Here is a 17695-nt window from a genome sequence, read left to right on the forward strand (position 1 = left end):
TTAACAACTGGAGTAACAACAAATGTATTGACATGTTTATTATATTGGGAGTTTAATTTAAAAAGTTAAATTTATTTTTACAAATGTTCGTTTCTGGATTTAGTAAAACTTACTTTAAATGATTGTTAGACTTTTTGTAAAAATAAGCTGAATAACAACAAATAAAACTATCAATATTGTTAAAACTTTAACAGTTTTTTACTAGTTATTTTATTTTTGCCAAATAAGTTGTTATATAGCCTAGTTGTTTTGGTGAGATTTGAATAAAAACAGAATATTTGTAACATTTTAGTTATAATAACATGCTTAGATTATTCTTATTATTTAAAATGGTTGTACTGTTGAGATATGGTGAAAACAAGTAATTTAAAATGGTTAAACTTGAAAAATATTGGTTCTGGTTTTGGTATGATTGTGCAATTTTCCAGAATATTCAGTCCTAGGTTTGTTGTTTTAAGATTTTCGTTAAAGATTATTTGTGTCCAATCTCAAGTAGTTATTCAATAATTTTTGTCATTTAACAACACCCATTGTGATTTAATAATAAAAGAATTGTTGTTATAACAATTCAATAACGATGATACTTGAAATGATTTTAAATCGTGATTTTTTACAAAATATTTTCGATATTATAAAATGTTTTAAATTTTTCGGAGACGGATAAAAATATTTTTGATGATTTTAATCAAAATATTTTGTTGTTGTAATAGTGTCTAGGTCCGGGGTTTAATTCTGGGCAAAAACACATTTCTTATGAATTTTATTTTTTAATATAATTTTTAACCTAATTTAACCAAGACTTTTAATAACCTTGTAATTTTTTAAAAATTGATTTTTTGTTGGGATTTAAAATTAAATGCTCATTTTTAGTAAGTTTAATATACTATTGATTTTAAATTGAAAGTAAAAAATAAATAATACTGAGTTGTAAAATAATTGTTAAAATATTTCCATAACCTTGAAGTAATACAAACTGGTATTTGTGGTTTAAAAATATTTCCACAATGATGAAATATTTGAAAAACCTTCAACATTTTCACACAAAACATTGTTGAAAAGTTTAACAACTAACACACACTATATCAAGTGCTTACGAGTGCCCGTTTAAGTGCTTTCCAACGTGAAGTTTCACTGTATTTTTATGGTTTTATAAACTTTTAAGCACACGTTCTATAACATGAAAACTAATTAAAATCACTTCTATTGGCTTTTTTTCAGAAATTTTGTACTTTATTTAAGGCTAGATCAATTAACTTTATATATATGCTAATTTTAGTTTAAGTTTAGCTATTATGTATTGTTTAAAATAATTTATGTAAATAATGATAGTATATTTTAGGTAGATAACTACCATTAAAACGGGTTTAATAAGTTTTGTACAACATATAAATACAGATAAATAGATAATTTAGGTCGCTCAATTTGTTTTTAAAAAGAGATTTGATTAGAAAAAACTTGCATAAATTCTTTAATGTCATTTTAAACAAAAAATTCAGCTTTTTTTTACTTTGAATTCATGATTTTATGTTTTTAGTACTTGAGTATATTTCATGTGACCTTACTCAGTATTATAATAATAGAGAGAGAGAGTTATTGAATAGATTGACAAAATAGTAATAGCACTGTAATGTTATTGTTCCATTGTTAACTTATTCCCATAAAAACCTAGTTTAATTCCAAACAAATAACAAAAGATCCCTCTATCTCTTTTGTTAACTTAAAATGGAAACCATAGGTGGAAGGCATGGATGGGCAAACAATTTTAAAGATTAAAATATGAAAAAAAAAATTTTACTTTTTTTGAAATTTAAAAAATTCAAAAAAACAAAAAAATTTCATAACTTGACTATATGCCTATGTTTTGTAAGATATATACAGAGTAGTATTTCCTATTTAAATGTAGATTTAGTTAAAGCCATGATCTAATAAGTAGGAATGTTGTTATTTCTTGCCAGGAATTAGAAGTTTTAAATATTGACATTGTTGCTATGATATTGTGAGCAAATATTGGTTGAATGTCTGAGTACAGTCACCAAATATGTCGAGAGTTGTAAAAATGCCAGCATGTGCTAAAACACAGTTTTTCCTTTTTTGGAATTAAATAGATTTGGATAAAATGATTTTTGTGGAATAATTTTAGGGAAAATTAAAGGGTTTTATATGATATTGTTTGGCATAGTTTTAGAATCATTTAGTTTAAATTTTCGGGATTTATAGATTAAATTGAATTTATAAATAATTTGAGATGAAAGATTTAATTTAAAAAAAAAAAAATTAAATGGTTTGAGTTTTATTTAAATAGTAAAATGGTTCAAATGTAAAATGGTTTAAATGTAAAATGGTTTAAATTTTATGTTAAAATAGCATTGTAAGATTTTAAAAATAATCCCAAGTAAAAACACTTTCTTTAAAAATACACGGAAATCTTAATTTTATTAAAAATCAATAAAGTAATATATTAGCAGGAGCAATAATTCAGATGATGCATTCAATATTTGTTTATTCCATATTAGCACAGGCCTTCTTTGTAATGGTTTATTTGTTGAATGACGTAAACTTTATTCAAACATGATTTTAAAAGTGTTTTACATTAGTGAGCTATTTATCAGAACAGGATTTTAAAGTTTTTGATGTTTTATGTTGTTTATGATCAGCTAGAGTAGGGCATAGTTTTATAAAGTGTTAAAGTATTTGATTTTTGATAAAAGTTTTAAGTTTTGCCATGCATAAAAGTATATTAAAATAAGTGTATTAATATATTAGATAGTTAGAAATCTATATTTAGTTAATTCTTCGAAATAAATTTTAGATCATTTTCTTTATATAACAAAGTGTTAATTTTAAACATTTGTATTTAAAACTTTAATTAAAAACTAAATCATAAAACTAGTCACTAATATTGAAAAAGCACTTATGTTAATAATTAAACATAAGTGTTTGAACACCAACACTCATGATTTATATTATATGTTAAATGTTTAATCAGGATTATTAAATTAATCTTTATTTGTTTTAATATAATAATTAATAAAGTTCTTGTTAGAAGTGGTTTGTTGGTGTATAAAACAGAAATAAATAATAATTAAATAAATATTAATTTGATAAGTTTTAAGTACTTAATATACAAATGGTTATATTTTAAAACAGTATAGTTAGTTTTAGTTTGGTATATTACATGAAAAGGTAAGTTTAGATAGAAAATTAGCTTAGTATCAGTATTGGGCAAAACCTTAAATTGGATGAATCTTAAATTATCTGGGTATGTTAAAATCCTATTTTTTTGTATCAATAATTTTTTAATTTTATGTTAAAATAAAAAAAATAAAATAAAGTTTTACAAAAGGTTTAAGAAAACATTAAATTATTTTGAAATCTTTGCATACAACTAAAACTATTTTAACTCAAAGGATAAATAAAATAAAATCATTTGATTATAACTGTTTAAATGAAATACATGCTTTTATATTTTTAATATTTCATATTTAATTATTTGTTAAGCTTAACATTAAATTAAATTTATCCTCTTTATATTACAGGGTTCTGGGCAAAGTAAGTTGGGAATTTATGTGAGGTCTGTTGTACCAGGGGGTGCTGCATATGCGGTAAGTACTTTTATCCGATCTATTTCTTAAGTAAACACTTTTTGTTTAAACTTGAAGTTTGTGTATGCTTGGTTAATATTTAAACATCAATTCTACTGAATTTAACAAAGAACTTTTGTAATTTGTTAAGTTAAAGTTAAATTTACTTTTCTATTGTTTGGTAATTCAAGTTTATTTAATATTTCTTAGTTTATTGTGTTACTATATGCAACTTCTTTATAGTTTATGTAATATAGTGTAAACATATTAATTTATAATTTCTTTTGTATTAACAGGATGGAAGGTTGTTGGCTGGTGACCAACTTTTAAGTGTTGATGGAAACTCTTTAGTTGGACTTGACCAAGAAAAGTAAGTTTGCATTTTTTTAAATCTACTGTGAAGATTTTTGTGTATATTATTTGAAAAAATTCAAATAATATGCTCATAAAACATATTTTATTTATAGATTTAATAAAATTTAATAAAATTTTATTTATAGATTTAATAAAATTTTAAAATGAAATGTGTTTTTAATTTTTAAATAATCTTTTACACATTTTTGGTTTTAAATTTTAGAACTTTTAAAGAGCATTTTTTAAATTTTAAGACCTGGTTGTCAGTTGTAAAGTTTTACGATGTTTTTCAAAGTAATGAAATCTTGATTTAAATAAATATGAAAAAAAATTCTGTTTGCTTAGACATTAACAATTTAATTTATTATCCCACTTAGTTTTTAAAATTTACAAATTTAAAAAAAAAATATGTTAATTTTTTTTTAAATTACTTAAATTTATATTTTTAGAGCTGCGACGCTTATGACAAAAACTGGTCAAACTGTAACACTAGAGGTCGCCAAACAAGGTGCAGTATACCATGGTCTTGCCACACTTCTGTCACAACCCTCCCCCAAACTTCAAAGACCCCCCCAACAGCAACAACAACAACAACAACAACAACGCCCCTTTAACCCCAGACCCAAGAGTGAAGGTTTTGCTCTGACTAATAATAAGGCGGCACGTGGCAGCGGCCACAACTCAGCATATAGTTCTCTGTTTGATAACGAAGGAAGACCGTTTAAACCCCAGGCTAAACAGAATCCAAATTTAAACAAATCAACTCCTCACCTAAGTATTTATTTTATTTATTTTTTCTATTTTTTTGTTAAGTTTTAGGGTTGTTAATATTTTTATATAAATTAATGTTAATGAAATGTCAACGGCACGACTCGGGTCACCACAACACATCTACAACCCTCGCTCAATTAAACCGACAAGGAGGGATGCTGACACAATTGTGACACCGACATTGTGCCACCAGTCTTCTTCTGCGGCATCACTTGATGGATCAAGTTCGACTTCAGACTCAGGTTTTCAATCTGTTCAGACTCCGAACCTTCTTTTGCCTTCTCCAAACTCTGCGTTTAGTCCTCGTGGTTTACAACAAGCATCGAGCAGCACTCTTGACACAAATATGAACATGTCACCACCACCACCACCGGTTACAACTTCTACTCTTGATTCAAGTTACGAAAAAAGTTTTGAGGAAAATCTCCCATCATCTCAAAATGATGATAAATCTTACTCAATGCCACGAAGTCGTAGGTCACGACTTCGTGACAGGAGAGAGGTGGCACAAGAGCCACCAAAGTCATCATCCTTGGCCCGGAAAGATTCGCTGTTGAAAAACTTTATCAGTCAAGCGGAAGAGCGTGATCGTAGAGCGCGACGAGAGCAGCGAGCCATGACAAAAAACACAAGAAGTCGAACCCGAAGCGCTTCACTAACTCGACAACCAGTCGCAACCCTAACTCCAAGATTATATCGATCAAACTCAACTGCATCAGAATCCTCGTTTCGGATGTCAAGGATTCAACGATCCAACTCAAATGTAGACGTCAACAAAATTGTAAAATCAGCTGAGTCACGCGATCGTCATGCAAGAGTGGAAACCGCAAGGTTGGAGGGACTTATCCCGCCGAGACGATATCTTGGTCCCAAGGAGTCTGTTCACATCTGGACCAGAAAACCCGCATCTGAGATCATCAAAGATTTTGAGTCATCGGTTGATGGGGATTCCCCGCGAAGTGAACTGTCACCCAGGGGTCAAGAAAATGAGGTCAAAACTTCTCCTGAGCGAAAACATCGAAAATTTTCATCATTTTTATCAAACAGTCGACTTACACCACGTACTAGTCAGAATAGATCGGGTGGTTATAACTCTGACGGAAATGCTGGTTACTCCTCTGACAGTTATGCTGACTCACCACGAAAATCTTTTAATTATGACTCATCAGAATCTTACAGATCTCCTCGAAAGTTTAATTATGACTCATCAGATTCTTATAACTTTCCAAAGAAAAATGACTTGGCAGAATCTTACAGAAGTTATTCAGCAAGAAGTTATAAATCGAGTAACAATTATGCTGAGCAAGCAGAAAATCATGTGAACAAGGGTTATGACACTACGGATAATTCTTATAAGTCACCAACTTCTACTCATAATTTTTCTCATTTAAGGAGAAATAGGTTAAGCACAACAGAAGGTGAAAAAATGACAAAAATTACAAAAAAAATGCGAATTTGGGGCTAGCAAAATGTCTGCTATATTTATATTTAATCAATTTAAAATTAAAACTAAATAGGAGATTACAATTTCATCAGCTTTGAGTTTGTAAATTAAGCTATCAAAAATTTTAAATTATAAATGAAGTTCAAGAAATGTTTAAATTAACTCTAATTGTTATTTTTCTAAAAAATTTGGATGAATATTTTATAACCACCTTATGTTTAATGTTTAGATGAGAAATATGAACCGACTAATCAGAGGTTACCTAGCAACAACAATCCCCCCAGATCTGCCATGTCAATGCAAAACTTACAGGTTTGTTATTATTCAATCTTTAAAAATTTCAGCAATATGTTTTAAAAACTTTTGTGTTTTTTAACGCTTCCCAATTTTATCAGCAGAAAGCTAAGTTAATTTTTTTAAATATCTGATTATTTTTGCTCTTTTTTAATTAAATTTATTACAATATTTACTCTCACAGCAACCTAATGTTGATCCTGAACATAGAAATTCTAGAAATTGGAGACAAGATTCCCACGTTATGGCATCACAATTAAAACCTTCTAAAGAGGCAAGCTATCAGGTTAAAACAAAAACAACATTTTTGATATTCTAGTTCAAAAAAATGACACAAAAATCTGTTTTACCAAAATTGGTTATAATTGATTTACAGAATCAAAGACAGAAAGCAACATCCTCTACAGCAATCTCCAAAATTCCAAACCAACATGAACCTGCTCGAATTGAAAAACCTAGGTTCGAATCCCAGGACAGGTAATATTTTATTTGTGTAAAAATATTCTAAAATTTACTTAAAGTTTGCCTTATTGGATGGTATTGTAGTTTACTAGTTTAACAATATAACAAACTTACAAAGGCAACTTAAGACTGGGTCAGAGTGACAAAGATTTTTTTATAATTAAACTGTGAAATCAGTCTTTTCACATCATTCCTATACAGGAAACCTTTTTTTTATGACATAAACTTAGGAAAACAAATTTAAAAAAAGCAAAAAAATATCAAAAATTAAATTTTTTTCAGATTCAAACCTCACAAATCTTATTCCCATGACAACCTGCCTTCCCCTCCATCTCTGACCAATGAGATCACTCGAAATTCACCCCACAGTTCTCTTGATAACCCCAACTATGATCACTTCCCATTACCCCCTCCTGACTTAACAGAAAATGCCCCTTCAGATAAACTGTCAACCCCAAGGTAAAATCAAATGACGTCTTTACAAATAAGTTAAATTAAACTTAAAAATTTTAAATAAAAAATAAAAAATGTTAAAAACAAAAACAATTAAACAACAAAAAAATAAAAGTTTCAAATAAAAAACTAAAAAAAAAATTTTAACTTAGATTTAAGGAACCTTCCCCAATGCCAGATGGGAAATCCCCCAGACAAACACAGGGATCAAAAACCTTAGGTAGAATGACAACAGGGAAAGCACCTGAAGTTGCTAGAGTTACACCAACCCAGGTGAGTTAAAAAAAATTGAATATTTTTTTACTTTTTTTTTTTAAATATTTTTTTTTGCAAAATTGTGTTTTTACTTTTATATATTTTTTTGAGAGTTTTTTTAATCTGATTTTACAACTATTTTTTTTGTAGGTTTTTAAAAATTTTGTTTAAAAATTTTTTTTAGAAAAAAGCTCCAACTCCAAACAAAGAATCCTCATCGAAACCAACCTCCAAACGTGATCCTAAATCTTCTACTCTTCCTCGACATTTTAAATCCACATCTGTGTGGGAGAGAGATGAAAGAGAGAAGCAGGAGCAAGCAATCCAGGAGCAACTTAATGCTCTTCGAGATGAGGAGATCGAAGAGTTGGAGGCAAAAGATAAAGAGGAGTTAAATTCACATGAGAAGGATAGGTGAGTAAAGTTAAAAATATTTTTTGTAAATAAACAAAATTTGTTTGTACATTTAAGTTATCGTTTTTAGCAATTTATAACATATTTTTACTCTTAAAATGTAGTTTACAAGATTCTTTTATTCTGTAAAATTTAACTTAAAGATAATTAATTGTTTATATCTTTACCTAATAAAGCTAGGTGGACATGCATGTATGTTTGTCTAATTATTGGAAATTTAAAATAAATAAAACTGTTGTTATTAGTGTTTGTGTGTAAATTATTACTGCCAAATATTAGTTGGTATTTGTGACCATATAACGACAATTCAAATGCTAACCATAGTGTGAGCTATTGACTTGTTAATTAATTACCATTCTCTGGGCACAAAACTATATCATATTAAAAGAAAACCTAATATTTCAGACTAAAGAACTTGCTCCAAGAAAGAGATTTCCAGAATCGAGTCCAGGAAGAAAAAATGCGAATTTTCTCTGACGAGGATAATTCTGAAGAGGTTAGATTCATAGAGTTTTTGGATTTTTAAAAATTAGAAAATTTTGTTAAAGATATTGCAGAATTTTTTTAACATTTAAAAAAATAAATATTTTGTTTATTCTCGTTAAGGACTTTAGTGTTCCTGATCGACCAGATCGTGACCGATTAATTCGAATTCAGGATGCTCAGGGTCAACGAAGTGTGAAGGAAGAGAGAGAGGCTGAAAAAAAAAAGGAAATGAAAGAGAGAGAAGCTGAGAAGTTAAGATGGGAGGAAGAGCAAAAAAGGAAAAAGGTAAAATTTAATATTAATTATATGGAACACAAGTTTTAAATGAAGTATATTGCGTTACAAAAACTGTGCTAATTTAAATGTTTTAAATTAGAAAAATATTTGTTAAAATAGGAGGAAGCTGAGAGAAGGGCAGAAGAGGAAAAAGAAAGAAGGGAAAGAAGAGCAAGGTATTTAATTTTTTGTAATTTTTGTTGTTAGAATTTTTTTTTTAATAATTGTTTTACATTTTTATTGGTTAAATTTAAGTTAGTTTAAGTTATATTAATTAATCTTTACTTTTCAGTTTATGTGCTGCAATATTTTCTACTGCTAAACCAATTTATAGACACAATTTATCAATTAATTTAAAATTTTCACAGAGAACGTGAAAGAAAGAGAATTGAAGCTGAAGCCTTGGAGGAAAAAAGAAAGGCAGAACGTAGAAGAGAAGAACAAAGAAGGTTTGAAGAAGAGAGAAGGGAAGAAGAGCAAAGAAGAGAGGACCAGAGAAGGGAGGAAGAGCAAAGGAGAGAGGATCAACGTAGAGAAGATGAACAAAGAAGAGAGTATGAGAGAAGAGAGGAAGAAAGAAAAAGGCAGGAGGAGAGAAGAAGGGTGATGTCACCAAGAAGTTACAATAACGAAAATGTTCCTAGGAATTATAACGATCAAATGAGCCCAAGAAATTATAATAATGAAAACAAGTGGAGTGACAAACAGAGCAACATTAGAAAAGTAAATTTTGATTTCCATTCTTTAACATTGTTTCGAATATTTAAAAACAAGACTTTGTTGAATTAAATTATTTTTTTTTTTAAATTCTTTTTCCTCACAGATTAGAGATGAAGAAGAAGAACAGAGAAAAAGGTTGGAGGAGTTGAGGAGAATGAGAGAAGAAGAGGAAGAACATTTGAGAGAACTAAAAGTAAGTTGTTATGCAAACCCTTTTTTTAAAGTATATGCTATTCATTTTGATTGAATCCTTTATTTTTATTAGTAAAAAAATATTTTTTATTTTATTTTTAAATATATCTTTAATGTTTTAAAGTTTATAAGCATGTTGGGGGTTCGCTTACATAAAAGGTGAAAATTTAGGCTTTAAAGAAATTTCTTAAAAAGACATTACAAAATGCTAAAAATGTTGTTGTACGTTAACCTAAATTGAATTTTTTGACAACGGCTTAAAAAAATAAAAACGTAAGATTAAAAAAAACTAAGAGAACTTAAAAGTTCGACTTATTAGGCCAAGCGTGAAGCTGAGGAAAGAAATTATCGATTTGAGAACGAAAACCGACGTCGTCAAGATAAATTATTGGTACAAATTTGTAGCAAAGTAGTACTGTCTAGTAATTTGACCATTTTAATCATTTAGCAAGCTTTGACAAATTGTAATTTTTAGTAGTCTATTAAAAATTAGTTAACTTTTACTTTCTACTCCTTCAGTAACTAAAAAATATTAGTAATTTGCAGAATCTTATAGAAAATTAGTTTTAAATATTTCTCATTGTTTTAATTTCTTCTTAAGATTACATTGTAGCTTTCAACTTTTGTTTTTTTATCAAGTACCTTAAACATTTAGTTTTTAATTAATAATTAATTATAATAATAGTAGTATTAGTAATTTTAGACTTTAATTCATGTTCAAATGCATGCTATTACTTACATAAAATTAGCAAATCCAATTTAGGTTATTTTTAATCTATTTTCAAATAGATTCAGTATTTAAATTAAGGAATAACAATAATTTATTTTTATTTAAAAATACTTAGTTAGTGATTTTAAAGTAATTAGTAGTTAAAGTAAATATACTAATTTATTTCATACATTAAATTTCATTTTAATTTATAAGTCATCGTTTTTAAATTTGTCCTTATATTATTGTTAATTATGACATCACAGAAGCAGAAGGAAGCAGAGGAGAGAGAGGAGGCAGAGAGGGAATTCTTGGAGGAAAAATTGAGTCAGGGAAAGAGACCAAGTTTCTACAAGAAGTCACCCTACCAGGGGGGGACTTCCCCTCAACCCTTTCACCCGAGATCAACTTCCACTTCTAATTACAATCGCTTCTCACCCGATTCCAACTTAAGGTTTGTTTGTTGTTGTTATTGTTTATTTAAGGGTAAACTGACTTAAGTTGAGTAAACTTAACCCTTGAGTAAAGTTAATTCAAATTTGAACGACTTTTATTGGAGAGTTAACTGTTTGACAACAGACTTTAATCCTGAAAATAGTGTATGCTTGCCTTATAGTGGCTTCTAAAAAGGTTAACTTAAACTTGTAATGTAATTTATGTTTACTCGAGTTTAATACAGTTTTACTAACTTTAAAAAATATGTAACTCAAACTAAATCTGGGATTAGTGTCAACTGTATTACAACTCAACTTTAGTACCCCCAAAAAAATTGACTTAAATTTAATTCAAGGTCAGAGTTAACTTGACTTTAGTGATGTATAGTATGGGAAGAAAGGGGTTTTTACCAGTCTTAAATTGAAGTTGAACCTTTTTTTTACTTTGTGTTAACACATGTTTTATATTATTTTAGCAAACCAGTTTTACGAGAAAACAGTGGTCGCTCAGCCATGCGACCAGTTTCTGATGGTTACATGCTTGGAAGACAATGGGAGGATGAGGTACAGGGTTGTCAATTTTTTATTCAAATTTTAAAACGAAAATTTTTTTTAAATTTTTTAATCCCCTACTAGGAAACTTCTCCGGTCCCAGCAGTTACCCCGCCCCCTTCACGTCGACCAATCAGCTATGTTGCCACTAGTAGGACACCAGGGGTTATAGGGTCACAAGAGGTTTATAATGACCCCAGAAATAAAAGAGAAGCTACGCTTAAAAAGTAAGTTTTTGAATTTAAAAAAAATATTTTTTCTGTTAAAAAATTCATTGGTTTCCCCCTAAAAAATCAAGAACACTTTTTTAAAGTTTATCCTCAATTTATTTAGAGAGCAATCGTTCAAGCGTAGAGCGGCTGATCCATCAAAACTGACGTTTAAAGATCGACAGCGTTTGTTCCAAGCTGATCGAGGAAGTCCAATCAACAAACCAAAAACTTCGCGGAAGTTACTCGAGCTTGAGCAAAGTTTAAAAGGACATATGTAGTTTTAAAGTTAAATTTGCAACCATCAAAGCACAAAAATGTAAACTTTCAATTCTAAAATTTAAAGAGAGTTGGCGTTTGTTACAAAGGTCTTTTTTTTTGAAGATCTTAACCAATATCTTAACAATCGATATTTTATAAGAAACAAAATAATTAAAGTAATATATTAAGAAAACAATTAATATCAAAATCTTGTTAACTAAGGCCTTCATTTATGATTAGTTTATGGGTAAAATGGACTTAAAATTTTTATTATTAATTAACGAATTTTGTTTAAAACAAAACATTTTGTGCTTACTTCTTAAAAACTTAAATCAAATTTTTTTTTATCCAACTCTATTCTGGAATTCTTTCTGTTTCATTTGCACCATGAAACCAGTTTGTACATACCACCACTTTAGCTTTCATTGTGATATAAATGACGTCACATTCTGATTTGTGTGACGTCATAATTCATTGTGGTTCTACGAATTGCACATTTAATTAATTAGGAAGCACTTAAACGCATTTTATTGTGATGTCATATTGCTTCCTTTTGTTTGCTTGCGTCGCTTCTTATTAAAACAAAGGAGATTTTATTAAATCAAACATTTTTTACCATATTGTGACCTCAGAAATTGTAGTATTATGACGTCATATAAATAGGCTTGCTTGCCTTTGTGTTTATTGTTTTTAAATCATTGTTTTACAACACGTCATCGCATGGTGCTTTCCCTGACCATTTATAACGTCACAAACTATAAATATGACATACTAGTTTTACTATTTTTGTATTTAGTTATAACCTTGTTTATTTCATATCAAATTGCTGGCATAATTTCCAGTTTATTTTTGTACACGTTTTATAATTGGTATTAATATATAGTCACACACACATAATAGAGAATTGTTTTAGTTTATTATATGTGCTAATAAACGCGTGTGTCACCAAATTAAAAATCTATTTTTAACACAATTTGATTTTAAAGACAATATGTTACAAGTTAAAAATTCTTATGCACAAACAATAATAATGTATGCTATCTAAGACTATGCCATTTTTATAAACGATTGGGATACTTAATACTTTACATTAAAAGCTAACGAATAAGGTATAATACAATAATTAAAACAATATGAAATCATAGATCATGTATGTTGTCCGGTTCTAGACAAAACAATGTGCTGTTTAACATAGGAGAGAGTTCTCTCGAACCGTAATCCGTAGATGGTAATTCTCTCGCACTGTAATCCAGTTCGTCAATTTCTGCTAATATACAAGTTATAATTGAACCACCGTTTTTACAAAAATTACATTTTTTTGTTTAAATTTATACCTGCCTTTAATGTATGTGACTTAAAGACAATTTTATACAACAAAGACAGTATATTGGTATAAACGTAACAATTTTGCTTTCTACCTTAAAATAATAAAAACTAACGAAATTTATCGTTAACCGTTAACGTTAAACTTAATTAAAACATACAAAAAATGCCCTTTTTTTATAAAAAAGTTTTTATCTTAATCGATATTTTAACTAAACGAAAGTGAGTTTAAAAGAATTTTTTAAAACTGACATAGGCTTAGTGCCCAAATAACAGTGGCCGGAAAGTAATTACTTACATAAAATTGCGGTAAAAATTGTGACTTTTAAACCCGATAAATGTCGATATTAAATATATATATCTCTATATTACCATGGATTTACTTGTAAAATATTGAATTAACGGGCTAAATTTAACGGTGGCACAATTTAACGAAAGTTAAACAGGTCCGATAACAAGTTTTAAAATTAACTTAAAAGTTAAATTTTATCAAAAAATTTAACATCGATATTCAACGTTTAACGCATTAACAATTTAGTGCCCACCTTTGGATACAACCAAGCATAAAATGCAGAACATAACGCATAAAGCCACAGGGATACAAAGGAAAGCACAAATAGTCCAACATTTGTCAGGTATCTCGGTAGAATCCTGATAACTTGGTGTGTTATTAGTAAATGTATCGCGGTATCTCGTCGGTACGTAATTTGTTGAAGAAAAATTACCCTCATCGTAATAGCTTGGTGTGGAATAATAAGTTGGGGAAAAGCGATATCTTACATTTTCTCCACTGTATGATAAATCTTCATTGACGTAAGGAGATATTTGTCTCGTCGGTACGTAATTTGTTAAAGAAAAATTACTCTCATCGTAATAGCTTGGTGTGGAATAATAAGTTGGGGAAAAGCGATATCTTACATTTTCTCTACTGTGTGATAAATCTTCATTGACGTAAGGAGATATTTGTTTCGTGCATAATTCAATCTTCTCATCCAGTTCAATTTTGTACTCTGCTAAATTTACAAAAGAAGTATCATGAGTAATTCGAAAGTTATGAAATTTATTTCTGGAGTAGTCATTGCAACTTTGAACTACAAAAGAACCTTGTGTATGAACATAGCCCTTATTATTTATAATATCCCTTGCTATTGTATATTGTTCCAATGCTTCTTCATACCTGTTTAGATTATATAGTGTTTCGCCAAGTCTATAGTAACAAACCATGACATATTTATCAGTTGTTTCATTTCCAGCCAGCTCTCTTGACAGTTGCAAAGTTTTCTTGGCTTCTACTAATGCTGAACCAAATTCTTTCAATTGAAAATAACATTCCCATTTAACTTTGGTACATTCAAATTGTAGTAATTTACCTTCTTTGTTATTTTGTTCTAGATCTTCACAAATCTTTAGTGCTTTAGAAATAAATGTTCTGTGTAGTTGCAAACCATTTGCATAAGCGAGACTTAAATGAAACATTATTTTATTTGTGGTTTCATGGTTCAGGTTATCGCACAACTCTTTTCCTTTTTGATAAAGCTTATCAGCTTTATTCGTATTATAATCTGTATTGGAAAGAGCCTGCATGCATTTTAATGTAGCAACAATACAATTCACATAGTGTTGATTGGATTTTTGGTTACTGGATTTTTGGTTACTACTTTTTTTGATATCAATTGCTTCAAGAAAAACTTTGTAGGCTTCTTCATTTCTCTGAAGTCCTTTTAAGCAGATTGCCTTATTGCCTAAAAGATCACTTTGTTTAAATTTATACTCTACAGACTTGTTTTCGTAGTTTTTCATTGATGTTAAAGCATCATTAAAACAGTTTAGTGCATCATCATACTCATTTAAACGATATAGAATTAGCCCCTTGATATCATATTTGTCATGAGGGGTATAACTTTTGTTGGTCATTTGTAAATAAGTTTTCTGAAAATAGTTTGCAATTTGGAAATAGTTAACTACATTATCTTTTTTTATATAATCATTTATTTGAGTGTACCAATGGTTTTCAGCAAACCTAAAAACGTCGCTTTGTTCGTGTTTGGCCATATAAACTCGGAGCCGAATAGTATGTGCAATGGCAACTGCATATTCAAATTCATGCTTATCTTTAACTGAAATGACATGTTTTTGTTCAAGGTGTTCGATTATGTCAAAGCTTGATCTGGCTTCAGTTAGTTTGTATTTTCTACAAAGAAAAACAAGAAACAGAGTCATAGTTCGGTAAATTGCTTTTTTGAGATCAAATTTTTCATCAAACGAAGAAGTAGAAAGACATTCCAATGCCTCAAATGATTTCAAGTTTTGACTTATACTTTTGTTAATTTCTGTGGGATCACCTGTTTTAATTTTTTATTGATTTCGCTGGAGAAATCGTCAAAAAGCTCAAACTTGCCACCTACAAAACAAAACACAGGTAACGGGTTTATTAAAGAATCTTCTTTAATCATTTCAGATGCAGATTTAATATATTCATTTTTTCCATTTCCAAGTGGATTTTTACTAGCAGTTGGAGAAAATCCGTCTGGAGATATCCCACACACCCCTTTAACATCATAAAACCAATTATTTTGGCTGCTGTTTGGATCATTTAAACTTTCAATTGCAGCAAATGGAATGATCATTTCACCAAAGTTAATAAGAATTAATTGGTAAATAACAGAAAGCCAACGGAAATATTCCAATGCAGATTTTGTATAATTATTCTCTAAAATAATAATGTGTTCAAAATCAGAATATGGAGTCATTTCTTTCTTTGCCAAAGATCCAAGGCCAACTAAAGCAAATTTGCATGGACTAGGTCCCATAATTTTTAAACATATGTTTAAAATTTCTCCAAAAACCGACTCCATTTTACTTGTAATGTTGGGCTGTAGAAATTTTGCTTGCTTAATCAGTCTGTTTTTGTCTTTGTAATCTTGAGAAATGTGTTCATTTGTCCAAGCTCTAATTTGTTTGATTTTATTATAAAAATAGTTTGACGTTTCAATGAGATCAGTATTGTCTAATTTTGCATTTGAAGATTCCAACACAAATTGACAAAGCTCTTGAAGACCATTTTTGGCAAAGTTAATGTTATCTGGTTGTCGTAGCATAGCAGCATTTAATAAAACTGCACTTTTAAGAAGATTTATTTTATCGTAAGTTCGGTCTTTGTAGAGCATTCCAAGTTGATGAAAGATTTTAGCAGATTCAGCAAAGTGTTCTGGTTTTTCGCATCCATTTGGGTAACAATATTTTTCTTTTAGTTCAATGGCAAGTCTCTCTTCTGTTTGGTGTTGAAAAAATTTGGAATACATTTTTAGACGTATTATTCAACATTAAAATCAAGTTTAAAATTTATTTCTGAAAATTGCAAATACGTCCTATTAAATTTTGTTTTTTTATTAAGTTTGATGTAGTTATGGTTTATTCTAACTTGTAATTGTTGCATTTTGTTTATTATGGTAAAAGCGTTTACAAGATAAAGTTATTTTGTACAATCATTTTTACTTTAACTGGTTGAACGTATTTTTTTATAAAAACATAAAGATTGTTTAAAAAAACTTTGGATTTGGCCAAGTTTTCCTATCACCTAAACGATTTTTACTACAACATTTCTATCTTCAACCATCTTTTACATCAAAAAATTTTAATTTTATATATATTTTTTAACAATGTTTTTTATACGTAAGCAAATATTTTTATTTAAAGTCAATAATAGCAATAACATTTTATGTTATTAGTTCTAGGGTGTTAAAAAATTTAGTTCTATAAGTTTATGGTTATAGCTGCTTTTTCTATCAATATGACAATAAAAGTGAGAAAAAAAGAGAAGCATGAAAAAGAGCATACACAAGTTTATTTTAATTATAGTAACATAGCAAGAACTAAGGCCGGTTCACACGGCGTACGCAACGCAACGTGATGCAAGATTGCGCAACCATTTAAAATGAACACAGTCGTTTACACGTACGAAAGTTTGCAAAAGTTACGAAAGATTTCGTAAGCGTTATAAATCCCTAGAACTCGAAAAGTAACGTGAAGCAACGCAACGTTACCTTGTCGTGTGAACAGGCCTTAACACACACTACTATAAAAAAATAAAAATTAAAGACATTTAAACCTACTAATTAAAAAAGTTATAAATTTGCTTTTTAATCGACGTTTTTTAGAATTTATGTACACTAAAAGGTAGAATTTATATTGTTCGTTAAATATATTAATATTCTAAGATAGACTAACATACTGTACCCTAAACTTAAGATTTTAAAATATACATGCTAATTATCAAATACCCTACAATGTAAATTATAAGCGCTTTGCAAAACTTAATTTTGCGCAGCTAATTTAAAATCGTAATGTAAATTGTTAATCTATCGTTAAGCCACTAAAATACACAGTTTGTATTGTTTGTCTGGCGCGTTAAAACATATATTGTAATTTTTAAATAATTAAATTTCCTTGCTGTATAATTTCTGGTCGTTTACAAACATATCGTTATGCAAATTCTAACTACCAAA

The 17695-nt window shown here is 28.9% G+C and overlaps 2 protein-coding genes across 2 annotated transcripts in view; one reads left to right on the forward strand and one right to left on the reverse strand.

Moving 5' to 3' along the window:
- The window catches only part of LOC145752075 (afadin-like), a 25919-nt gene extending 13092 nt beyond the window's left edge, over positions 1-12827 (forward strand). Inside the window, exons 23-41 of the mRNA XM_082568284.1 lie at positions 3537-3602; positions 3878-3951; positions 4385-4710; positions 6380-6462; positions 6629-6730; positions 6821-6921; positions 7189-7365; positions 7512-7632; positions 7799-8028; positions 8434-8524; positions 8635-8799; positions 8911-8966; positions 9159-9513; positions 9614-9703; positions 10022-10093; positions 10678-10865; positions 11322-11409; positions 11482-11624; positions 11731-12827. Coding sequence (XP_082424410.1) covers positions 3537-3602; positions 3878-3951; positions 4385-4710; positions 6380-6462; positions 6629-6730; positions 6821-6921; positions 7189-7365; positions 7512-7632; positions 7799-8028; positions 8434-8524; positions 8635-8799; positions 8911-8966; positions 9159-9513; positions 9614-9703; positions 10022-10093; positions 10678-10865; positions 11322-11409; positions 11482-11624; positions 11731-11887 — 2685 coding nt within the window. The 3' untranslated portion in view covers positions 11888-12827. The remainder of the gene's footprint in view (positions 1-3536; positions 3603-3877; positions 3952-4384; positions 4711-6379; positions 6463-6628; positions 6731-6820; positions 6922-7188; positions 7366-7511; positions 7633-7798; positions 8029-8433; positions 8525-8634; positions 8800-8910; positions 8967-9158; positions 9514-9613; positions 9704-10021; positions 10094-10677; positions 10866-11321; positions 11410-11481; positions 11625-11730) is intronic.
- Positions 12684-15541, reverse strand: LOC145752124 (uncharacterized). Its single transcript, XM_082568340.1, has 2 exons — positions 13736-15541; positions 12684-13131 (listed from the first exon to the last, which is right to left on the reverse strand). The coding sequence occupies exons 1-2, from the start codon at positions 15408-15410 to the stop codon at positions 13007-13009; spliced, it is 1800 nt and encodes a 599-aa protein (XP_082424466.1). The 5' UTR covers positions 15411-15541; the 3' UTR covers positions 12684-13006.
- Positions 15542-17695: the final 2154 nt, after the last annotated feature.

This window comes from Corella eumyota, chromosome 1 (genome assembly GCF_963082875.1).
Source record: "Corella eumyota chromosome 1, kaCorEumy4.1, whole genome shotgun sequence".
Taxonomy (NCBI): Eukaryota; Metazoa; Chordata; class Ascidiacea; order Phlebobranchia; family Corellidae; genus Corella; species Corella eumyota.